Genomic DNA, 25313 nt, shown 5'->3' with positions numbered 1-25313 from the left:
CCAGCATATAGTAAAGCCAATGCATTTTATTAGAACAGTACCCATACAATTCACATGTAATTGAGCATGCTGAAAAAAATAATGCTACATGTATTTATCAAATTTATAATCATATAATGGTAGTACAAGAAGTGGAAAATTTGATTTGTGACAAACATGTACTTGAAGAATATTTAAATCAGCATTACTCCTATTTGTATGAACTCACTATTGGAGGTTCAGTTAATACTCTACATGTTATAGTTTTGTTCAGAAATTAAAAATGAATTCATCGAAACATTATTGTTATTCTGAATTTTGTAATTTATGCATATGCCAGTGTTACCCTTATTTCTTGAAAACTGTTTTGGAAAACACTGCAACTTAATTAAAGTCTCTCAGTCAAATACTGCATTTTTACCTTGATTCCTTAATCTACACAATTTCTGAAACCAATGTCCCAGTACCTTCCCTTGAAGGTGAAAGATCAAAGGCTCTTCGAGTAACCTCATGGTAATTCGATGAAACTCCAACTTTTAAACAGTTTGGCCCTCTAATTAACAATTTGATTGCAAGCACAAGTTGATAGCTGATAAGTGGCTTAGGGCTTCACCCTCCCCCAGAAAACAGAATCTATAGAAACTGAGAGTCAACCGTCTTACTGTTTAAGCATAACTCATCGACCACTCTATTACACCCAAAAATCAGAATGAAATTTTGAAGGTTATGATAGAAAAATGAGGCTGCACTCCGAGAGCTAGCAATCGAACTATACTTGTAGGTGGCACCTGTGTAGCAAATTGGATGGTGTGATTACCTAATAGACAGTCTGTGGGTTATGCTATTAAACCATATAAGCACCAATAACACAAGCCTAACTTTTGGTTTCAGAAAAAAAGATAATTAAAAAACTTTTACAGGTTGAAACAACCATTGATAGGTTTTGCCTCCTCTCCCCCCCCCGTAGAATTACAACACCAGAGGTGGCAGTCCTTCAGGTTCTGAGTGAAATGTAGCTCGTGATGTAAGAGCACCCTTTTGTAGTAATGATGCCCTGCGGGAATTAAACACCCCTGGGTCTCCACGACGTGATATGAGGACCATGTCTAACCTTTCCATTCCACTGTCAGACGGAACATTAAATGAAGACATGGGGCCAACATGAAATCGTTCATTTACACCAGTCCAGTGAAAGAAAGGCAAATCAGGATCTGCCTTCTTCACAAATTCCTGAACTATCTTTGGGCAGTTTTCTTCGTACGTTTTATGGTCAAAGATAGCACCCAAGAGATGATGAAGTACTGCAAAGTATGCTTCTAAATCATCGGTAGCTGATGCTCTTGGGTGCTCAGGGGGCAAACCTCTTGTCTGGCATTCACTTCTTCGCAGCTCCAAACTCTCAATATTTGCCACGAGAGCAACAATTACCTCTCTTGTCATTCCTTTAATCTTCTTGATTGGTCTAAATAATAAAAGAAAAATTACAGTACTAAGAAATCAGTATTTATCCACAAATTAGCAGGTTCGCATCTTAAAAATAACAAAGAACCGCCAAATTCAATGTGCAATTAAGTTAGTATCTACTAGTCTGGGGCTAGTGCCTTTTCTGGTCGGGAATTTATTGGGGCTACTAAAAAGGACTCATCCATCCCATCCATCCTGGCTTTTAGCTTGCCCGCTGCCATCTAATAAAAATCAATTTTTTTACTCCTGAAATTTTTAAGTTCCTTGCATTGATAAATCATGCCCTGAATATGAAATAACAGATCACTTCATGTATTATGTAAAATCATTGTACCATCAGATGACAAGTCTGGAAATAATAAGAAATTATATGATGCTAGATGATAAATCACTTCCAGAGCAAAGATAAAAAAAAAGACATTTCTTTTCAAACAAAACATCACAAGTTTAAATAATGCATACCTATTAACATCCATGGTAGAATAGTCCCTGTTTGATTCATACCAAGGCATCCAGTCCTCTAGAAGGTAATCAAGCATTTCTAAATTGTACTGCTTCCGGGTCTCCTCAGTCAAGCCACGTCCATCACTGGCCTTGTGCCAATTGTGTACCACACGCACAAAACGAGCAGTGCTTGTGTGCCCATTTCTCTCCATAAACTCAATGACACCACGTGAGAACATCCGCTCACAATCTGGAACAGACTGCTTGTGTTGTCCTGTCAAGGCAGTGTATGTAAGACCAGTGTTTGGGTCGTGAAGGGCTTCAACAAATGCTCTTACGTCAACATCAGGCACATCCCCATTCCTTGTGCAATTAGTGATTCTTTTCAAAACATGGTTGTGGTCCTCACGTTCGTGAAAATACTCATTTGTTCTGGGATCTATTTCTGGGATGTAGAGATGATCTTTGAAGTTCACTCCTTCCTTGGTATATTTATCAACCATCTGGCGGTACAAGTATGTGGCCATTAGAGATTTAAGGCAGTCATTTTGTGTCTCATCTTGACCTGCATAAATCAACAAAGAAATGATGACAATTTTTGAAGACGTATATGCTTGTGGTTTATGTTACAATGTCACACTACATCATGCATGAGCATGCAAGCTGCAAAAACATTTTAAAGACAAATAAAAGTAGGGTGATAAGCTGTGGTGATAACATGCAGTTTTCTATCCTGTAGCATTAGATCAAAAGTTAAAATGTTATAGTGACCAATTCAACCATGCTGTTTGAGACACTCAACAACTAAAGTTGATATACAAAACATGCATAAAATGATCAAGTATGATTTTCTGTAGCCTACCATAAGGAAAATATTAATGCATTATAGACGTAGATACCACATTTCATTAAACATTGCATTGTACTAACCAGTCACCCATGTATGTGGATCATAGAAGAAAGGAAAATGTTTTCTCCTCAACAGGCGGATTGCTTTGGGGAAGGGAACAGTTTCACCAATGTACATCAATTCATACAAGAATTGTAGGTCTTCCTGTGGTATGGCATCATGGGGTGAAGCAGCCACTATAGCGCCATCTGCCCCTGAAGGAACAATAGATGGAGGGACAAATCAATATTTACTTTCACTGAATCATATACAATATTTGTAACACAGTAAAAAACCTGCAAGTAAGAACCTAACATTAATTTAAGAACCTATTAGGCTACAATTGGCAAATTAGATACCATTTTTAAAGGAACCTATTCAGCCTAAAATTTACTACAGGTTCTTATTTTCTGAAATTGATTATAAATGTTTACTTCTGGGAAAATATGATAAGTCAACATATCTTCTGGATCCTCCATGGAGATATGTAACCTAATGAGAAGCCTTATTACCCAAGATGAAATGTAATGCAAATGTTATACAAGGAATAGACAGAATACCACTGAAATATCTATTATTTTAACATAATAATTTTTTCTTTAGAATTTAAGAACCTATTAAGAACCTAATTAGCCTAAATTTGTGTTAATTACCCTTTATGTAAGAACCTCACATGACATCATATGGTAGAAACTGTTTCTAGGAAAAGTTTCTGTCAACAGTCTTGAGAAAAATTGAGATACACAAGAAACAAAGTTTACAGCCATCTTTGGGCATTGTTAGCCAGTCTGTGAGTGCCACCTATACATACACTGTAGTTCAAGGTGATCAGCCCATTTTCAATTTGGAAAACATTTTTTCTCTTCACTTGAAATAGAAGATGCACATAAGGTAACTCAGTGATACAACAATGTGCTTACTTTTGATTGGCGTCAAGAACTGTTTGATACTTCGGACTGATGTTGACTTCGCTAGTTTTCTTGAATCCATCATCAGCTGGATAACAGATATAGGCCTGTTACTTCCCTTAGTTCTTAGAGAACTAAATTCTCCGTCTGTTGAAAACCCTTTAAGGCAAAACATACAACATAAGCACAATGCCTTATTAAATTTTTTATTCTTTTAAATTAAGGAACTTATTTTAATCTTTTGTTTTGCCACAACATAATAACATAACAATTGTCTGCATCATTTCGTATCTATTATTCTGAAGGGCAGCTCATAGAGGATTTTTATAAATTGCTACTAAGCATAACAATTATGAATATAAAGGTTTTACTTCCAAACCCTCCTATGTTTTGCAGTTGAAGCAAAAAAAAATACTGGTAAAAGCAATTTAGAATATCTACTTGATGCACTGTAAACATGGCGGATGATCTAGCATTGAAAAAATATATTTTGGAAAAAGCTATAAAAAGGTGTCAGGAAAATTTGAAATGCCATCTAGATGTATGGAAACCAAATTTCTTACCTACAGCAAGCATCCCAAGTTCATGCATGGCATCTCTGATTTCATCCCGTAACTTTCTTACCATGTCATCTGTGATGCTTCGGTATGGTAGAGATCTAATGGGAATAGCATAAGGCTTTGATGCACGCTGCTCGTCGCTCACCATAAACACAAGAATGTGAGAAGCTGCTTCACGTTTCTTCATAGCAACTCCCTTGACATACTCTTCGAGGACCTTCCTCAGTTCCGTCAATTTCTTTGGAACATTTCCTCTTCTAGGACTAGCTATCATTTGCTCAATGGTGCGAATAGTTGAAATAATATCATCTTGCATCTGAATCAGCTTTTCAAACCCGTCCACCTCCCATGCCAAGGCAAACAGACTTTGTTCTCCAGCGTTGTGCTGTTTCCTTTTGGCTTCGTAGGTCTCTTTGGCCTGTTGACACCCATCTCGGAGAAATGCTTTCTCTGCATCAAGTTCTGAAACAAGGTGTTGAAGGTCTTGAAGGATGACAATGTCGACATTCCTTTCCTTCAGTCCAATACCTAGCAAGAATTTTATCATTTTAAATCAGCATAACAGTTTAACAAAGGCAATTTCTTTCACAAGGCTGTTGGTTGATCTAAAGAAAATTACCTGTATATGATATCACATAATGATAGGATCAAAATGACACTTTTTACTTTGTAATAAAATAACTGTATGTACATCAAAAACTAGTCATCTTGCAGCCTTGCTGTCAGTTTTTAAGATGACAAATTATTGGCTGAAGACAATGGGTCATGTGTATGCTCAAGTTTGCCAAAATAACAATTTTCTGCAAAACTTTAAGGAATTAATTAATAGAGGCTATAATGTGAATGAAAATGTTAAACTGTACCTCTCACTTGTCTCACACGCTGGTCGTAGTCGTCTTTCATTTGTTGAAGTTTTCCATCGCCAAGATCACAATCCCCAGACCACTCTCCCCTCATCGACTCCCGCAAACCAGCTTTCAAGTCTGTGGCATCTGCTTTTATGTACCACCGTCTATCTGGGTATGACTCTTTCAGTTTCTTCAATGCCTCAACCTAACCAAGTTGAAACCTCAAAATTACTTTTTAAAGCAAAAAGGATCTACTTCAATAATTATTAAAAAAATAACAATTACTAAAAATAGAAATAAAATTTCAAATGACAAAATAATTGAAGAAATATCAAAATTGCCATGATGCATACTAGGTGTTAGATCATTATTTAAATGTACAATAACTGGGTTTGTACTCTTGAACTTTTAAAACTTCATTGCTTTTCATGACCATTTACATTACTTTCAAAGTTTTCAAAAACATAAACTTTATCTTGAAAGATTTTAAAAATTATCCAGAATTTTTTTATTGTACCTTTTTTCAAACAATTGCCATTTTTTGGGCACAAACAATATAATTTCCCATGACTATTCATGGCCCACACTAAAATTCCATGACTTTCCAGGTCTGGAAAATGAAATTAAACTCCCTGTTTTATAGCCATGCAATAATTCCCACCTGTATTTTACTGTCACGTGTGAAGCCACTACTTTCAATATGCCTCCTGATAGTTCTGGCACTGGGACCGGCAACATTAACTTTGGCCTATAAAATAAAAATAACATTAAATTTATCATTTCTGTTTTAATAAAAAGTGACTGACCCTCAGCCTTCTAGCATTGAAGTATTTGTATGTAAATTACACAACTTTTTCCTCTATTAAAATTGTAAATCATTGACTAACGTCAATGAAAAATTTATAAACTTGTATGTGCAATGTAATTTAAGCTACACAAAAACCTGTAACTATACCTATACAAATTTAACATAAAAGCTTACATTCATAGTTTTGCGCTCATATGATCGTTGTGATCTGGAACCAGAGGGAGTGACCTGGTGCATGGCAGCAATATCTCGAGGGTGGACCTCAGATTCTGCAAGTTCTTCTCTTTCGCTTTGACTAAGCCCACTCCACAATGTGGATACATTATGCATGTGTCCACTCTGATCTTCATTTTCTCCAGGAGACACGGCAATGGAACTGGAACAAGGAGTAGAAGTTACAACACCACAGGCAGGGGCAGCACTAGTAGTTGGAGATCTAGGAGAAGGTTGTTTTTCAGCTGGAGAAACAGCACCATTACCAACAGGGTTTGTAGAAGGTGAATCAGCGGCTGAAGCAGAAGGAACACCAACAGGACTAAGAGCTAATGGATGATCAGAGTTGACTTCTGGTATGGCCAATTCACCAAATGCATTTACAAAAGCCTCGGTAAGAATGTCTGCAGATGGCAAACCTGCTGTTCCTCCTTCACCTTCATCATAAGACCACATGGGTCCCAAAAACAAGCTGGCCCAAGTGTTTCCAAAGTAACTATACATGGATTCCATCCATTTCTTATAGTCCTCTGAAGCCCTTAGGTTGCTTGCATCATCACTTGCAAAAAATTTACAGTTGTATGCAAGCAATCCAAAGGGCATTGCATCCACATTGAGCCTTGCGGAAGACCCATCCTGTCTCATTTCGCCAAGACATTTGCAGAGATGGTAAATTACATTGTCCTTCTCCTTTTGATGAAGGTGCCTCATCCCAGAGAGCAACAATGGCAGCAAGTCACGTGGCACAAAATACATCAAATCTTTGCTGAAGTCCATTTCAATCAACATTCGCAATTGGCAAGTAACTAGCTCCATTCTTTGAACTTTAGATAATTTGCCAAAGTTTTTAGTAACATACTGCATCACTTCCCCAGGCAACACACTTTCTTCATCATTAACCTGTGATGACACGTCATTGTAATATGTTATCCCATATGCAGCCTCTGCGTCATCAATATTTTCAAATTCAATTCTAAGCTTCTTGAGGACTTTAGTACGACAGGCTTGTGCTGTTAAAAAAAAAAAAAAAATTGTTTATCAAGAGAGCACACAATATCACCCAGCAGCATGTTGTTACCACAATATAATAAAAAGCAAAACTAATGAAAAGTAATATAAACAATATTTAACAAGTTCATAGAGGACTCTCCGTGAGCACAGCCCAGTGGAAATAAAAAATATGTTGGAAATAAAAATATGTTGGACAAATCAGTACTCACCAGATCTTACAGCTTTTCCAGTATTCTCGGAAATTGCTGTAGCACAAGCCTCCCAGAAATCTGACTGCTTAGTTGTGGGCCATTTTTTTTCTTCAGTGTACAAAGCAACATATTGTATCAGGGCAACAATTTCCTCTCTAGACCAATCAGCAGCTTTTTTAGTGGTTTCCTAAATGAAAGAAAACGAGATATTTTGTGATATGCACAACCTCTTTTCACTATTAAGATTTTTTTAAAAAAAATTCAACGATTGAAATTCTTATCCACATTAAAACTTACCGGAGGCGCGAAATTAAACAATGATTTTCTAGAGGATCCGGTGCTCTCATTGCCTCTTGAGGTCTTTGACTTCGGTTTCCCTGGTGTGTTGCCAGTTGGACCGCCGTGTCTTCGCTTTTCACTACGTTTAGACATAACTGCAAGGAAAATAGGGCGGTTTAAAGGACTTAAATGCAAGGAAAACAATCATGCACAACCGTTTTGTTTTGTTTTGAGTCCCTTTGATTTACCGCCAAAAACCCCCAAACTTTAAACGAACATAACAAGAAAACGGTAAGAGGTGCGATGGGGTGCGATGTTATAAAATCAAACTATAGCTATTCAAGAGTATAAAAGTTCGTTTCCCCTGATTTGAGATGAGTTCGAATTGGAGCAGAATCATGATTGATTGTGCACACCGTAATTCGCTAATGCAACCCGCCATTTTAAGACCACCTTCAATCGAGGCCGATCTTACCGAAAGCATTCACCAAAATGGTCAAGAAACATAATAAATTGAATCATTTCTTCCTTACCTTTTTCTCTGTTCACTTGACTGGGATTTCAAACACGTTCATCTTGATAAAAAAAGGACAGAAACAACGTATACCTCTCGAGCGACGAAACCTTCCGAAAAAACTTGTGAAATAATACACGCTCTCTGATTGGTTAATTACCGCTACCATAATGCAACCCGGGCCGTGTCCAACCTCCTCTGATATAAAACTGCACCTTCGTCGAACGAAAAGGACGAGAGGGTCTGAGAGAGGACTTGTTTGTCCACGTGACCAGCCGCCTTTTTCGAAGGCGTCTCTGATTGGATGAATTTTGTTCGATCTAAACAGGGTTGGAAGAGGGTTGGAAGTACTTTGGTAAACACAGAAAATACAATGCTCTTTATGCTTTCTAGCTTTACTTTAAATATCCTGATCTCTTTTGCTTGGTAGCCGGATGTAAATCAAAAGTCTTTTATAAAAAACTATACATGTAATAGCGGTTGATATTACACATGAAATAGCAAACGACTATGTGCAAGTAATAATACCAAACAAAAAGGCAAAAGAAGTCAAAAGTTCAAAATGGAAAATCATCAAAGAGACACAATCGATGAAGTCACGAAAACGCCGCAAAGAGAATTATCTCTTTATACTTGATTTGCAGTTTTCGTCCTTCAGAAAACAACAGATAAACGAGGGAGGCGAAATGAATATATTATTATTATATGTTATAAAATAAAGTAAACACGTGTGTTGGCTGCTCTCAGCCGATGGATTTTGGGACTGCATAGCAACAGATTTCGCCCGAATATCAATCACAAACACGCTTGCGGCCTTTGGTTCTTCCTTGTTTTTGATCAAGTGGCGAAAAGGTTTGTTTATCCTGTAACACCTGCGAGAAATGATTGGTTTCACAGAGAAAGTAAACGTCCAAGCTTCTTTATTACTGGCACAGATAAGAATGAAATAAACTGACCATGCCACTATTACTAAACGTTACTAATCGAACGTCCTGAAAAAACGTTTTGTCGATAAATTTTACTCACTGTCAGCAGTAAACTGAAAGTGATTCATCACCGTTATCAGTCTGTGATATCACTTTTACTAGGACTAAATAAGATTTGGAAATCTCCATCCCCCAATCATCGGAAACGAAGAAAAGAAGCAGAGAGGATGAAAATAATCATATTCATACAAATATAAGACAATAACGCATTGTCCCATCCTATTAGCGTCTATTAGAAACACAACCCAAATGCAAATTCTTTCTATTTTCTCGGAACAATTTATAGTTTTCACTGTTTACATGTTTTTTTCCTATCAGATAAACTAAGCAGTTTAGTTTTTCTAAAGCTAAGGTCTTTTTTGAACTTACTCAGAGAGAACGTTTATGAACAATCTGTAAGCATATAATACCAAAGCTTACTTGTTATCGAATGAGTCACCCAGCCGTTTGTTCTGCTCATCGCTATATTCTGAAAAGTATCTTGATCGGTGAAAACTCCTTGACCGTCAGAAACTCTCTTAGCTGTCCTATTCGATTTTAATTGTCAAGTATGTTAATTTTTTAGCCGGAATATAATGTCAGGAAAGGAGGAGGTGTAGTGCTCGCCGAATGTAATATCATCAGTGTTCTTTCGCGTTGTAAGAATATTAATAAAACTGATGGCATCGTCTAATAAACACAATCGATGACTGACTTACCACCGACTCACATCGGACTGTTTTAAGACGGATAATTCTTGGAGATTTCCTTGATACACTTGACAAATTTACCAGAAACACTGTAAAGAAGGAAAAGAATAGTAAATTATTATAAAAGTGCAAAAATAACTGAACAACATAATCATTTTCGTATTTTGACAGGCGTGGGTCACTGACTGACCGCGCGCCAGACTTTCTCACAATACAATAACCTATGGAATATTTATAAAATTATTTCTTAGAATTTTGACCAAAACGTAAAAGGAAAAACCGTTTTAGAAACTATAATAAAAGTTCAATTAGCGGCTTTACTGGTCCATCCGTCCACTGAAAACTACAAAAATCAGGCGGCTACGTACAGGTTAGCGCAAAACAATACATATTGTTTTTCTCGGTTAAAGGAGTTGCAAATTTGCATGTTTTTTCCGCCCCAAATCTTAGATGATTTTACACGAACATACCTTTGGTGAAATGGTTCAGTCTGCTTGACCATTCCACAAGCATCGAATATTAAAATGCGTTCAATGAAAGTCAACTGACTGAATGTGAAGTTTTTGTGAGAATATAATAGTGGTAATTGCGTAAAAAATTGGTTTTAGCCACCTACGGAGATTCTCAGTCTGTAGCGATGGAAAAGAGTGGTTCCACGAGTATTCCTCAACGACTAATGTCTTTTAATATTCTAATTAGTCCAAGAATCATGTAAATCTATTTTTGGTTCACAAGTTGCAAACCACATGCACGTTTTTATTTACATAAACTAATCACTACATTTTAAATGGTGACCTTTTCGAAACCAAGGCCAAAGCATTACAAAATAATATTTCAAAGACATCCAGTGTGCTTTGTTCTTTCAAAGTTTGACAAAAATCAAAATTAAACCAAGATAGCCCTTTTGTGCGCTAAGATGTTACCTTTATCCGCAATCAGTACATCTATAAACCGTTTTGTCTATTTCATAAAACACTGGCCTTGCTAGGCGAAAACTGAGTTACCTTATTATAAGATATTCTGGTCACTTCCCTTTTATTAAGTTTGAAATAATCCCGGTAGTATTATAATATCTCATTAACTCGTGTATAGAGGTGTACTCAGTGGGAATGAAAAGCAGGCTTAGCATAGCCGCCGCAAAATAAAAATAAAAACACTGGATAAATGGTAGCTAATTAACACCTTCGGCGAGGCGGAGCCTGACCCGTTCAGTCTCATTAAAAAAACTGCACTCTTCTTTATGATTTGCATTTTAAATTGTTTGTAGAAGTTATGAACATGATTTTTTTTATTTCAAAGCCATTAGAAGCGATCCAAGCTCAGTGTGGGAGGCAAATAAGGACTGTAATTACAAGTCAATTGAAGAAAACTTCCAGGGGACATAAATAAATAGATCGAGTCAGTAGGAGATGTTCAGATTCATCATCTTCACCTGCATACATATAATGCCGCTGCTTTCGGAAAATGTTTCTCAAGCTTTGCCTTGGTACACAGGCCCTTCTGTTTTGACGCACTGAGTTCATTAGTGGGTAATAGGTATATCTCGATGAATTGAAACTGTACTACAGTACAAGGATAGAGGACGGTGCAAAGCAAACTTAAATTGACTACTCCCCTTATTATAATCCATCTTCAGTGTCATTTTTTTCGGTCTTCGCACGTCACGTGACTCGACCAGAACTGGGGACTTTTAGAGGACAACATTGCGGTTTATGTTCGCACGGTCAGTTTTTGATTCAAATAAATTATTATAGAGCTTAATGTCCGAACAAAAGAGCACGACTCTTGATCGTCGACATCGTTTGATTTTGTCAGCTTGGCCAAAATCTCCCAACATGGTAACACTGTGTAGAAGTGTTTAAACTTCCTATTTCACTTGGACACCAGCCCGTGGTTAAAAATGGTGTAAAATTTTGCACAAAATGGAGTTTTTATTATGAATTTAAATTCGAAAAAAAGGCCTGGTTCGCATTTTTTCGACGCACCTGATAAACCACCCCATTCCCACCTAGTAGCTCCAACGCCCGGTTTCGGTTTTCGCCCCGGCGATTACAATATGCCTCAGATTCTGCATGTGAGTGAATATTCATCAATTATGTTAATCAAAGGTAAGAACTAGATGGGGATTTGTTTTCTTGTCGCGTCACTGTTCACAGGCTATTGTATTCACAGGCGAATTACTACTAAGTAAGACTTCAATAGACTTTGTTTTGGACGTCGTCATCATCGTCGTCGTCTTCTTCTTCATCGTTATTATTATTATTATTATTATTATTATTATTATTATTATTATTATTATCATTATTGATCTCTAATTGAATTACTAGACTTTGTTAGTGTCTCCAGCTTGCTGTACAGACTAGCTGCTTTCTTCTCAGTCAATCAGTTGCTATTGATTCAGAAAATATCGACTATTACTGACCCATTACTGGACACCTGGTCAGTGCAGCATTAATTTCAAAAATCGGTGTTTGACCGTTTGATAACCGTAGTTATCAAAACTGGTGCTTGGTCCGTGATGGAATGTCACGGTCCAATGCCAGGAGTGCTTACCATTTGTCGGAAGGAACTGGTTGAGATGATCACTGAATAATGGTAAGGGTTTTTTCCGAAATCAGCAAAGCAACCAAAAAAGGATGGCGCTTACCATTTATAATTCGGTTTCTTGTTTTTCGTTGGTATGAGACTGGAATTGGAAAATCGTGCAAATGCCATAATGGTAAGGGAAATCCCAGTCAGTTCGTTCCAACGGGAATTTTCAAGAAAATGAACCTTACCATTGGCATACCAACCGGAAATGTCGGTTTTTGTGGCTAAATTGTCAGGCTGCCCTGTTAGACGGGTGGGTTGGAGAGCACTGCGAGAACACTCATTCGGGGCCTACACCTGGACAGCTCGGATCGTTATCGTGTCCCCGACATTGTGGACTGCTAGGCCTGTTATCTCTGATACAATTCGTACATTCATGATTGGAAAACTTCCTTACAACCGTACTGTGTGAACAGTAACTATACTGTTTTAAGTCAAATTCCGAATCCAAATATTTAAACCCCTATATGCCGGAATTCTGCACCGTACTCTATATGAGTACGGTCTTTATGTAGCGGTTCTAGAATCTTTTTCTTCTGGGAAACTCCCTTGAACTACAATAAAGCGTTTCCTTCGTCGGCTCTTACTGTGGGATATAAAATAAACCAACTAGAGAATATTAACGCCAGGCACAACTGAACAACTGTTCAATATAATCGGTACAGGTTTGCATTATTAATGCGCTATTACATTGATTAACTGAACCAGTCTACCAAAAGTTGTTTTGAGTTGTTGTTCAGTTCTAGACATATGAAATACTCAAATTAGTCCAAGAAATTTAATGATAAACAGAAGAGTATGCTGGGTGAATGATTGTTCAAAACTATACTTCCTTGTTAATGCCGGGTAGGGTTTCATGTACTTATAAATTTTTTTGTTTTCACCACATGTTTAGCATACCGTATTAATTCTCTTTCCAGGATAGTAAGCTAAGATATATAGTTAAAGTAAGACAGTTTTAAGGATCGATAATAATCCACTCTCTGTTAATTAATCCTGATCACGAACAAGGATGGAGGGCACTGATATCCGTTGAGTGCCGTACCAACATATCTCCTTAATTAACCACCCATACTGGAACATCCAATGACAGATAAGCAAACTACAACCGGCTGAAACAACGCCAACAAAAGTTTACGACAAAATATATGAAAAAGGTTAGCATTAACGGTTGTGTCAATAGCTAGAAGCTTGTGGAGCCGTGTATAAAGAAAAAAAAAACATAGCATACTTAAGAACTCCGGCAACTTGAAGGAGGCTGGCCAGCTGGCTATTTGGGCCCACCGAACACAACCCCAAAATCAAACAATTGGCTGACATTCTAACTTTTTTGTGCGTGCACGTTTGTCGTGCCACGTTTAATAGACAATCGAACGAACACAGAGCAGAATAGAAATGACTGGAAAATTTGCCGGTCTTAGGCCCGGTTCAGACGCCGTACTTTTCATGAGCCTAACTCAATTCGAATTTGGACCGACCCAAATTGACAAAAGTACGCCTCTTGATTCAGACGCCGTACTTTTTGGCCGTTCCGAGGCCGTTTTTAATACAGTTCCAATAAAACCAGTCAAAATATATTATAATAATTTATAAATTTGGATCGGCCAATGAAAAGTACGGCGTCTGAATCAAAGTCGTTCCAAAGGCGTTCCACAGGCGAAATTCTCGGCCAAGCCAGGCGGGAAGAACGGGTGAGCCGTTCCAAATTGAAATAGACGTTCTTATTTGATTCAGACGCCGATCTTTTCATGTACTTAATTCAAGGAATTAGGTTCGGCTCATGAAAAGATCGGCGTCTGAACCGGGCCTTAATTTAGCCGGGAAAAGCACTGAAAAAATATTTTCAATTCCAATTATTATGTAAGCTATGTATCATATTAGATCACAAGAAGAAAAACTTTGAGGCTAGGCCAAACCAATAAAACCGCTTACAATAAAGTAAGTTGAGCTATTTTTATGCCCGGCAAGACGGGCTCAACTCGCTGGATTCCTGATTTATTGTACGTTACTAAGTTGTAAGCAATGAAATTTTCTCCAGTGCAAAGCATAAAGTACTCATATAATATCGCTCTTAGACATATAACAACATATCGTCAAATCCGAATGTAAATGAATGTTATCAACTACAGCAACAAAGAAATGTTTACAGTTTCTTGACAAGGGCCATAAAACCTGTTACTAAGGGCAAATGTGTTATCTATGCCGGGTACAATTTACATTCAACCTTTATCTTTTATGTTTATTTTCTGCTTACTTTTGACATGATTGTATTTCACAAGAGAAAAATTAGGCTTCCACTTTTTCAATTCAGGTTTAAAAGCGGATTAAAAGGCGAAGCAAAATTTCCAAAACCAATGATAATCCGACCCAAGAGAGCTTTTTAGTGTTATGTAAATTTTTCATTTTTTCCCAACACGGCAGCCTGATAAATGTATCCACAATCCGGCAGTACCTGATCCACACAAATATACCTGTGTATTAAACACACAACGCTAGAATGCAACTGTACGCGATGAAATAACAAATCAAGATTTTTTTATGATTCTAACACTTTGGAAGAACAAGACATTTCGGTTTTTTTATACATGTTTATTTTATCCAGCTAGCTGCGTACGGAATGACTAGCGAGTAAAATATTATTGTGTTTATGCACAAGTACTTCAAATTGAAGAAGTCAAACTGCGCAATAAATTACTTACAACACTTCCAATTTGGGGAGGTGAAACAGTACGCTGCCAGGATATGCAAACCTTCACCAATTGGATGGGGTCCGTCGCCTTGTGCGAACAGAGTTTTACCAAACTGATTTGGAATTAAAACTAGCTAGACGATTGTTTGCCGGGATAGCCGCCGGACAAGAAACGTTCGTGTGGTTATTATTTTAAAAAGCTTCGTACAGTTTCTTGTTCAAAAGAATAAAGGAAATGTAAATTTATAAGATTTGAATCTGGTTTGAACGTGAATAAATTTCTAGTGTCACAAACAAACTGCGAAATGAGATTTTGTGGTCGCAGAGTCGCTTTCTGTCCCTTTTCAACGTATCGAAGCATTGATGGTTGAAGTGAGTCACATTGCGCAATAACATTTCTTACCTGCGCTTTCGGATGCCTTCTTTCAAATGATGGCGGGTCGTCCACGGACGTTACTTTCATCTGTATTCGTCGGCGTCTACACAGTCATATTGACAAAGGTAGTATTGGTCATTCAAATATCGTTCACGGTCCAGCCAATCAGCTAAAGCTATCTAATTCTGTGTTATCTAAGGCAAATTAGTTAATATCGTAACTGACTTCAAACGGCTTTCGACTGTTTCGTTGGTCAGCAATATCGGCTCAAGCAAGCGAAACGCACCAGCTTAGAAGTATACAAGGCCTAAAAAGCTACTTTCCTTCTCATAAATTTTAACTTTCTAGGCTCAAAACATGCTCTGCTAATTAATTTTTTATGATAAGCGTTATTACTTGAGCTAAAAATAACCCCGTTAATGCGTTTGGGAATCGTTAATGAAAAATGCTTAAATGGAAACATGACAAAACTAAAGAAAATATAAGAATAATTTTCTGTAGAGTGCTGACAATCTAACAACGTAAAAACAAAGGGAGACATCTGCTTTACAGAATTTCAATACTTAAATTTAATAACTAAAAAGCAGGAGAAGCATAAAAATACTTCGCACTGCTTGGAAGGTTATTCTGGAGGCGAGACGTAACCTGCGATCAGGCGTTCTTTTTTGATTGCAGGTTAGGGAGACGTAACCTGCGATAAGGCGTTCTTTTTAAATGATAGGTTAGGCGAGACGCGTGCCGCGTTCTTTTTTAGCTTCACTCACCACAGACTAAGAAAACGGAGGGGTTGCTTGTAGTCTACAAGATACACGATACTCGTGAGCAAGGTCCCAGGGTCCATTCCCGGGTCAATCGCCGGCTGCCTTGTTTATAATACTATAATTAAAGATAGAGACTGTATGGACAGTTATTCGAGTTTCACACTCGCACTCCTACGACTGTGTCAAACCATTTACAGTTTTAATAATAAAAAAAAGGGTTTGTATCTGATCTTAAAATCGGTGGTAAAAAACGTATAAAACTGAATTTTCGGTAACTTTCTGTTACCTTCATTAGAATTAAAATTGGTTCAGTTTTTTGCATAAGTTTTTATACACCCCCGGTTTCTAGGGATGTTCCCAATGTTAAATAAACTTGTGGGAAATGCACATGCTCATTCACACAGTTAATGTCCTGGATAGAATGTAGCGCTTCTAGGAATAGGCGTTGTTGCCTATTGTTGACATTTCTTTCTAAAATTTCTACATAATCCGGATGAATGTCATGGTCTGTTGTTTCCGCATGAAATCTAATTGCGCTTTCGTTTTAAGATCTTGTGCCAGGCTTGTGCTCTGCGCCGCGCGAATTCCACGATCTTTTGCTCTCTCCCACATAGGCAAAATCACATGTTTTGCATTTGACTTTGTACACAATTCCCTTGATCTGATTTGTGGCGGGGCGGTCTTTTGGTTCCTTAAAGATACTGCCCAATGCTTTAACAGGCTTGAAAGTGGTTCTTATGTTTTCTCTGCTAAGCACACGTCGAACTCTCTCGGAAACACCCTTTATGTTAGGGTTTGGAGCGTAACCCCTTGGACTCTCTTGACTTTCTTGGTTTTCTGGCTGTATGGTTTCTTGAGCCGAAACAAGGCAACGATCAATAAAACTTTGGGGGTATCCGTTGACTTTAAGATCACCGATTACTTGTTGTTTTTCGCTCTGTTTCCCGGCTCAGAGGTCGAGGGAAGATATTTGGCACGGTCCATTAGTGTCTTTACTACAGCTCGTTTGGTTTGCGCGGGACTATGCGACTCGAAGGCGAGATATAATTGTTTGTGTGCGTGGGTTTCCTGTATACGCCCACTTCCACTTGACCACTCGCAGATACCGTGTTACTTGTATCAAGTAAAGCTATGGTTTGGCCTTCCGCGCCTGTAGTTGGCATTTCTATCGTGAATTGGATATGAGGGTTAATGGAATTCAGATGGCTGTGAAAAACTCTGATGCTTTCACTCTTTAGGCACGCATTAGAGTCGTCAACGTAGCGGCGCCACCAGCGCGGTTTTACTGGTGCAGAGGCTAAGGCCTTTTCCTCAATTTTTGGCTGTGCGATCCCATCACACAGCCAAATACTTGGTGCTTCCGAGTTCCTTCAGATGAGAAATAGCTGTTGTTAAGTACGAAGGAGAGTACGCTTGTGTCAAGCTTTTAAGGGCTTTCCATTCAGTTGTCTCACCAAGTTTGCGTTGAACAATATTTATCGCCAAATCTACTGGGATTGAAGTAAAGAGAGATACAACATCAAAGGACATAATTTGTTCGTCCTTGGCTACTACTTGGCTGCTTATAAAGTTTGCACAGATTTCTGTTTTTTTTTTTGTATTTTAAATCTAAGAGAACACTTCAAATACAATTTCTCTATTTCGGTTATACTTTGTGTTAGAGCCTTTCTTACTGCCTGGGTGTATTTTGCTTTGTGTTATACATGAACGTAGTCAGTATAATTCAAAACTAGTAATAGTATACTGCAGTTCCTGCGTTTTGATTGGTTGACAGCCATTGGTATATGAGCTCATATACCATATACCATGACCATCGTCATATACCATGACCAAAAATATGGTAACCGATACGCGTCGACGAAAACAGCTTGGGAACTAAAATATTGCAATTCTTTGGGCGTTTTTAATAAGAAATTATTCCACTCGTGCTTGTTGGATATGAGATCGTTATAACCAACTCATATCCAACGCGCGCTCGTAAAATAACTGTTAAGTACACATGCAATTGATTTCTGGGAATTTCCTTGTGTTTGCAATTTCGATTTAACAGGAAGGTTTTTAAACACTGTTTAAAACAGCTTTTAATTTAAACCCGGTATTACGTGAGCCAAGCCAGCACGGGATACACTAGATTCGGCACGAATGACATTTAAATTTATTACGAATATGAAGCCTGTCATTTAATCCGAATTGCACCATTAAAAATGTGAAACAGGGGGGGGGGGGGGGGTCCAAAGACTGGGGGAAAATCCCGCAAAACAATTAATTAAATAAGAGAAAAAATCCTGCATTGCAAAGAAACCAAAAAAAAAAAAAAATCGTACATGGATAACCGTTGACTGTGTACAGTATCGCTAAGCAATGTCTAGAGTTCTCTAAGAAGACGGCTGAAAAAACCCAGACAGGTCTGGTACATAAAATTACCGGTAATCAAATATGCGGCAAACCCAACGAGAAACTCTTTCTTTCCCATATTAAGCAAAACATTAGCAAGTCATTAACAGCTCATCAATTAAACATCATTGACAAGCACAGAAAATTAGATTTTTATACCAAAATACCGGTCTCCTGGACGCGATAAACAATCCTCGCCACAGAACTGCTTTAAATAAGTTTAGATTAGGGAACCATCAGTTACGTATCGAAACAGGTAGACAAACTATTCTCAGACTCCTATAAATCTGTTCTTTCCGCCATTCAAATCAAATTGAAAACAAAATGCATCAGTTTCTATTCTCATGCAAGTTATATGATAGCACACGTTTAGAATTCTTTAATAAAAGAACTGACAAATATAGTCGATCAAAATCCGTGGCACTTTCCGCCATTTCGTTTTCCACTTGGTTAGTAGGGTTCGTAAAACTGAATGTCTCTTTATTTTATATTTTCCGTTCTCGATAAAGCGATAAAGTTTTAAATATTTTATCCTGTATGTGCTTTATCCATTTTTCTCTTTCCTTTTTTTATTAAATTATCATATTCCTTTTTCTGGTTGCATTCTATCCTTTTCTTTGTTCCTTTTTCGATTTTTCATTTATGTTTTTTTCTTTATTCTTTATTTCTATTTTCATTTTTCTTTATTCCGTTTTTCGTTTTACCTTTTTCCTTTTTTCTTTTCTATTTATTTCTTTTTCTTTTCTCCTTTATTCTATCGCTAATTCATAGGCATATTCGCAAATCCTTGTTGTCGAACAGCATGACACGTGTTCTAACCTCCTCTTCAACCGGCCACCATTCGTGTGACTTGCTCGAACGATGCTGTTTCATTTACTGAGAGTGGGATATATCTGATAGATGGAACAAGCTTTGGACTTGCACAAAGTTCTCCACGTCAGAATTTGATCATGAAGACCACTGGAATCCGTGGCACTTTCCGCCATTTTGTTTTTCGTTTGATTCATTTGGTTGTAAAAACTGAAAATCTCTTTATTTATATTTTCCGTTTTCGATAGTTGGAATAATTTTTGATAATGTTATCCTGTGCTTTCTCCGTTTTTTCATATTTATTTTTTCTGGTACCGTCTAATCCTTTATCCTTTTACCCTTTTCTTTATTCAAATTTCTATTTTCCCTTTATCAATATTTCGTTGTTCTTTTTTCCTTTTTCCCTTTTCCTTTTTTCTCTGTTCCTTTTTCCTTTTTACCTTCTTCCTTTTTTCGTTTTTCTTTATTCTTTTTTCTTCCTTTTTCTTTTTCTGTATTTATTTTTAATTTTACATTTTTCCTTTTACTTTCTCCCATTTTTTTTCTCTCAATCGCATACCCAGTAACCTTTGCTCGCAAATTTCGCGCCATCTTTAACCATTTACATGCGAACTTTATCTGGTGCCTTGTGGTCTTCATGATCAAACTCTGACATGGAGAACTTTGTGCAACACCAAAGCGGAGAAAAGAAATAGGCAACAATAAGATACTTTGTGGAAGTCCAAAGCGGAGAAAAAGTTCTTAAAGCAAAGCTTAATAATAGCACGATTACTGTGTTGTCCAAGGTGTTTATCCTGCAGGCCGAAACGATATATCTAATCGGTGATGACAGTGTGGTAATCCCCGATCCAGACACAAAGGTTTTCAATATTGCGGACATATTATTCTTTGTTACATACAAAGGATATGGTCAGCAAATAACTCGCCAACCAACTTTATTGCCGCCGGCACAAGCGGCGAAAAGTGAGAAACCAGCTGCAGTAAAAAGCAGTCGCTTCCCTCGCGACCGGCATTTACTTTCAAGTCAAGCAGGGACTCATGGGCAAACTCGAAATGGCGCAAGAATATTATCATCTCCGAAGTTGTGGATGGTAAACCCTCACCCATCTATCAGATATACCTCACTCTAAGTAAGTAAGTTGCACGAATGGAGGAAGAGGAGGTTGGAACACGTGTCATGCTGCTTGACAACAAGGGTTTGAGAATAATGCCTTCTAAATCAACGATAGAAAAAAGGAGAAAAGAAAATAGTAAAAAGGAAAAAGGTAAAACGAAAAAGGATAAAGGAAAAAAGGAAAATAGGAATAAAGAAAAACGAAAAACGAAAAATGATAAATTAAAAATTGAAAAAGGAATAAAGAAAAGGATAAAGCGGAACCAGAAAAAAGAATATTATAATTTAATAAAAAGGAAAGAGAAAAATGGATAAAGCACAGGATAAAACTTATCTCACTATCGAGAACGAAAAATATAAAATAAAGAGACATTTAGTTTTACGAACCAAACTAACCAAGCGAAAAACGAAATGGCGGAAAGTGCCACGAATTGTAAACGGCTGTATTTTAATCCGTGGCACTTTCCGCCATTTCGTTTTTCACTTGGTTAATTTGATCCGTAAAATTGAAAGTCTCTTTATTTCATATTTTTCGTTTTTGATAGGTCGATTAATTTTTGACAGTTTTATCCTGTGCTTTCTCCATTTTTCATATTTCCTATTTCTGGTACCGTTTTATGTATTATCCTTTTTATCATTTTCTTTATTCACTTTTCTATTTTCTTTTTATTGATATTTCGTTTTTCTTTTTACCGTTTTACCGTTTTCCTTTTTTTTCTGTTTCGCTATTCCTTTTTCTTTTCTCCATTTTTCTTTTTTGCTTTTTCTGTATTCCTTTTTTACTTTTACTTTCTTCCATTTTTGTCTTTTCTCTCCGTCGCATACCCAGTAACCTTTGCTGGCATATTTCGAGCCATTTTTAGTGCAGAATGCACTATTGTGATGGTTTGGTGGGTTGGCGTTTGCTAAACCCCTAAACCACTAAACCACTAAACCACTAAACCACTAAGCCACTAAACCGCTAACGCGGTGTAAACTTTTAATCACCAATTAATTAATTAATATCAATTAATTAATTATTTCTGTAAAGGGGGGAGGGGATGGAGAGCACCTGACCGTGTGCCCTTGGTAAATCGGGGAGTCCATTACGATACTTACAATTGAAGAACTCAAGGTATATATTTGTTTCAGAAAGCACTATGCTCTCCTTGTGGTACAATTCTTTCTGGAAAAAATACTTTGTGCTAAACGCATGCGCAGATCAGTCTTCATCACGAACATTGCGTTTTTCTTCTGCAGAAGGATTCGTGTAGACTCCGTGGCCCCAAGTTAAAACCACAAATTAATTGAATTAGACAGTAAGGCGTCATAGCAGATCATGTGAAATATTTCTTGATATGGCAATGCTGTTTTCTTAGAAAAGGTGATCTAGCATCTCATAATTAATTGATAACCTGATAACATCTGTGTTATAATCAATGTCGCCTTCTTTGCAGAAAATAAATCACGTTACCATAAACATCATGTTACATCCGTTTTTGACAAAAACAAAAGTATGTTACATGTTTTTGACAAAAACAAAAGTATCTCGTTTGCTGTTTCAATAACAAACTGAAATTCAAGCTATCGAAAATTAAAATAACAGTGACGTGTTTAGAAATTTTGTATTAAAGCCTAACGTGGTGTGCTTTTCAATGCGGTTGAATTCCTGTAGAATCCGTGGCGTTAATTTAATTAGACTTAAAAGGCATCACAGCGATCTGCGAGAAAAAAACAACAATATCATGTTACATCCGTCACTTCCTTTCCTTTTATTTGTTCTCCATCGGTTGAACTAACCTCCGTTTTATTTTGTAAAACCTCTGCCGCTTTAGTGTTTGAACATGCTTTCGTGACGGTTCCGACATTTCTTGAAAGAAATCTTCACACTACGTGCTTCTCGGCTTCATGCTTGAGTGAGCGTGTGACGTGTTCACAGCGCTTTCGTAAATCGTAATTAGGTATGCAAAAACTTGCACCGGGATTTTCGGCGTGAACACCTGATAACCAGGAAACAAATATCCTAGCTGTACTGCGTTTTAAAAACCCTTTCGAAAAAGATGTTTTTTGATTAGATTTGTTCTTTAGTTTTGAGAATCGTCTTTCGTGCAGTTTAAACCGTAACTTAATTAAATTAAACAAATGTCATCGATGTCGCCGTAAAACAAACAAAAAACAAGAGTTTCATGTTACGGCATTTTCAAGGAAAACAAAAGTATTTTGTTACAAACGAACGAAAGTGTCGTGTTACGTTTGCAAAGATTAACGTAAGGAACACCTAGGAAAGAATACAAGTAGCCTGTGAACAGTTTTTCCGAAAGTAAAGTAAAGCAAATAAACACGAACATATATAAAACATCATACTTTCAATTGTTCCATATTGCATTCTGCACTTACCAAATCATCGAGATTTTTTCCATTACCACATGAGCTTCATTTGGTGCCTGGTGGTCTTCAAACTCTCACATGGTGAACTTTGTGCAAGTCCAAAGCGGAGAAAAAGTTCTTAAAGTAAAGCTCAATGATAGCACGATTACTGTGCAGGCCGAAACGATCTATCTATCGGTGATGACAGTGTTGTAATGCCCGATCCAGGCACAATGGTTTTAAATGTGGCGGACATATTATGCTTTGTTATATACGAATTCGAAGTACATGGTAAGCAAATAACTCGCGAAACCGACGCTAAAGACAAGTTACCCCTGCCCCTTGGAAATCATTTTTCGTACCAACCATCTTATCTTGCCTCCGGCACAAGCGGCGAAAGGAAAGAAAGCAGTAAGTAACAGTCACTCCCCTCGCGCACGGTATTTAATTTCAACAAGTCAAGTAGGGAACATGGGCATATTAAAACACTTGCCTGTAACAACGAAGCGATTTCCTCATGCATTTTTCCGGCCCAGACAAGAGACCGAATGCCGTCTTTTTCAGTCGAATTCATTGCAATATGGCGCCTAAATTCGTATTGGCAACAAAATATACATCCAAGCATTCCTTGCAACCCGTAGTTCGTCGCTGTGTTGGCAAAACGAAACGAAACGAAAAAATAAAGGAAGCCGAGAAAAGGAAAAGGTAAAAAAAAGACAAAGATATTTAGGAATGATAGGAGACAAGAAAAAGAAATAAAGAAAAAGAAAAATAGGAAAAAGGAAAAAGGTAAAAAGAAAAACGGAATAACGGAAAAAGAAAAAAGAAAATAGGAAAAAAGAAAACCGAAAAATAGACAAAAGGAAAATTAAAAAGGAATAAAGAAATGGAAAAGAAAGGAATAAGCGGAATCAGAAAAATATGGATATTAAATAAAAAGAAAAGAGAAAACGGGAAAAGCACAGAATAAAATTATCAAAAGTCGATCAAACAATTGAGATAGGAAAATATGAAATAAAGAGACATTCTTAGTTTTACAGGCCAAATTAACCAAGCGAAAAACGAAATGGCGGAAAGTGCCACGGATTCACTGGGCACCAAATGAAGCTCACATGGAAATGGCTAAAAATGGCGCGTAATTTGCGAGCAAAGGTTACTGGGTAAGCGATTGAAAGAAAAGAAAAAAATGGCAGAGTAAAAAAAGGAAAAAGGTAAAATGAAAAAGAACTAAGAAAAAGAATAAAGAAAAAAGTAAAAAGGAAGAAGGTAAAATGAAAAAGAAATAAAGAAAAAGAAAAAAGGAAAAAAAGAAAAAGAAAATATTGATAAAGGAAAAATAGAAATTTGAATTAAGAAAAGGGTACAAGGATGGAGAAAGCGCAGGATAAAATAAACAAAGATAATCCAACTTTCGAAAACGGAAAGTATAAAATAAAGAGATTTTCAGTTTTACCAACCAAATGAATCAAACGAAAAACGAAATGGCGGAAAGTGCCACGGATTCATAAGTCCCACTTGCACACACGTTAATGAATTTGATGTTTTACAATGTGTTTACAACCATGAACGAAAGATGTCCCAAAAACGCCAATCATTCATCACAGTTTATTTGAAACTATTAAGAATATATTAACAAACTATAATTATGAATGCTTTGCAAAACCATCAAATACAAATGGTGCATTAATTCTAAGAAAACTTCATCTACTGCTGGTTGTAAAAATTAACGTACCTTTTTAAGAAATCCCCCCTTCACATTTCTAATGGTACATACCTTACTTGTAAGCCGCTGGAATCTCTGAAAGTTTAAAGGGACTGTGTTACGGATTTTGCCAAATTTAATCATAGGAAATGACCAACAAAATTCGGTGAAAAATAAAAATAACCTCTTACATGTCAAACAGTAAAGGAACATTTCAATAACACAGCAAATGCAATTTGCTACTTGGCAAAACTTAATAAAATAAATTTAACGCAGCCGTGACAGTCAATCTTACACCCAGGTATGAAAAGAATCCTTACACATGGTATTACATTAAGAACGCCAAGAATGCAGAAAGTTTTCACATATCCTCGTGTCACGTGTCTTGACAAGTGAAATAGGGAGAATATTAAAAACTAGCAACGGTATATTACAATTCATGCGTTTTGATTGGTTAACAGGCAATGGAATGTTAGCTCATATACCATTGACCGCAAATTTGGTAGCCGATAAGCGTCAACGAAAATAGAGAGGTTAGGCATGACGTTTACGGCAAACGGCAAAAATGAAACTTTTGCCGTTTCTCAGTAGAGTAAAATAATTTGTATTTGCAATGAATGAGTAGGAGACAATATTCCGTTTTTGTGTGCTTTATTTAAGGATTAGAAGAAAAGAGGAAAAATCAGAAGTTATCTTTGCCGTTTGCCGTTAACGTCATGCTTAACCTCTATAATAGCTGGGGAGCTCAA

At 37.1% G+C, this 25313-nt stretch overlaps 2 protein-coding genes across 2 annotated transcripts; both read right to left on the bottom strand.

The window, feature by feature from the left end:
* Nucleotides 1-6: 6 nt before the first annotated feature.
* Nucleotides 7-4322, bottom strand: LOC144661467 (uncharacterized). The gene is made up of 5 exons (XM_078522242.1): nucleotides 4248-4322; nucleotides 3697-3843; nucleotides 2818-2991; nucleotides 1906-2452; nucleotides 7-1441 (listed from the first exon to the last, which is right to left on the bottom strand). The coding sequence occupies exons 1-5, from the start codon at nucleotides 4309-4311 to the stop codon at nucleotides 949-951; spliced, it is 1425 nt and encodes a 474-aa protein (XP_078378368.1). The 5' UTR covers nucleotides 4312-4322; the 3' UTR covers nucleotides 7-948.
* LOC144659249 (uncharacterized) lies at nucleotides 4313-8296 on the bottom strand. The gene is made up of 8 exons (XM_078519677.1): nucleotides 8128-8296; nucleotides 7613-7749; nucleotides 7334-7502; nucleotides 6075-7123; nucleotides 5754-5840; nucleotides 5108-5297; nucleotides 4390-4772; nucleotides 4313-4342 (listed from the first exon to the last, which is right to left on the bottom strand). Exons 2-8 carry the CDS (start codon nucleotides 7745-7747, stop codon nucleotides 4313-4315), a joined length of 2043 nt encoding a protein of 680 aa, XP_078375803.1. The 5' UTR covers nucleotides 7748-7749; nucleotides 8128-8296.
* Nucleotides 8297-25313: the final 17017 nt, after the last annotated feature.

The sequence above is a fragment of the Oculina patagonica genome, chromosome 7 (genome assembly GCF_052425735.1).
Source record: "Oculina patagonica isolate OP01 chromosome 7, crgOcupat, whole genome shotgun sequence".
NCBI classification, from domain to species: Eukaryota; Metazoa; Cnidaria; class Anthozoa; order Scleractinia; family Oculinidae; genus Oculina; species Oculina patagonica.
Note: the sequence above shows the minus strand (reverse complement) of the source record. Positions and strands in the feature narration are given on the sequence as shown.

Coding starts and splice junctions, on each gene's coding strand:
- LOC144661467 (XM_078522242.1), bottom strand. CDS start 4,311: ATGGTAAGAAAGTTACGGGATGAAATCAGAGATGCCATGCATGAACTT. Junction 2,992..3,696: donor GTTCTTGACGCCAATCAAAA/GTAAGCACATTG, acceptor TTGTTCCTTCAG/GGGCAGATGGCGCTATAGTG. Junction 1,442..1,905: donor TCTACCATGGATGTTAATAG/GTATGCATTATT, acceptor TTTATTATTTAG/ACCAATCAAGAAGATTAAAG.
- LOC144659249 (XM_078519677.1), bottom strand. CDS start 7,747: ATGTCTAAACGTAGTGAAAAGCGAAGACACGGCGGTCCAACTGGCAAC. Junction 5,841..6,074: donor ATGAGCGCAAAACTATGAAT/GTAAGCTTTTAT, acceptor TTTATTTTATAG/GCCAAAGTTAATGTTGCCGG. Junction 5,298..5,753: donor CACGTGACAGTAAAATACAG/GTGGGAATTATT, acceptor CAACTTGGTTAG/GTTGAGGCATTGAAGAAACT.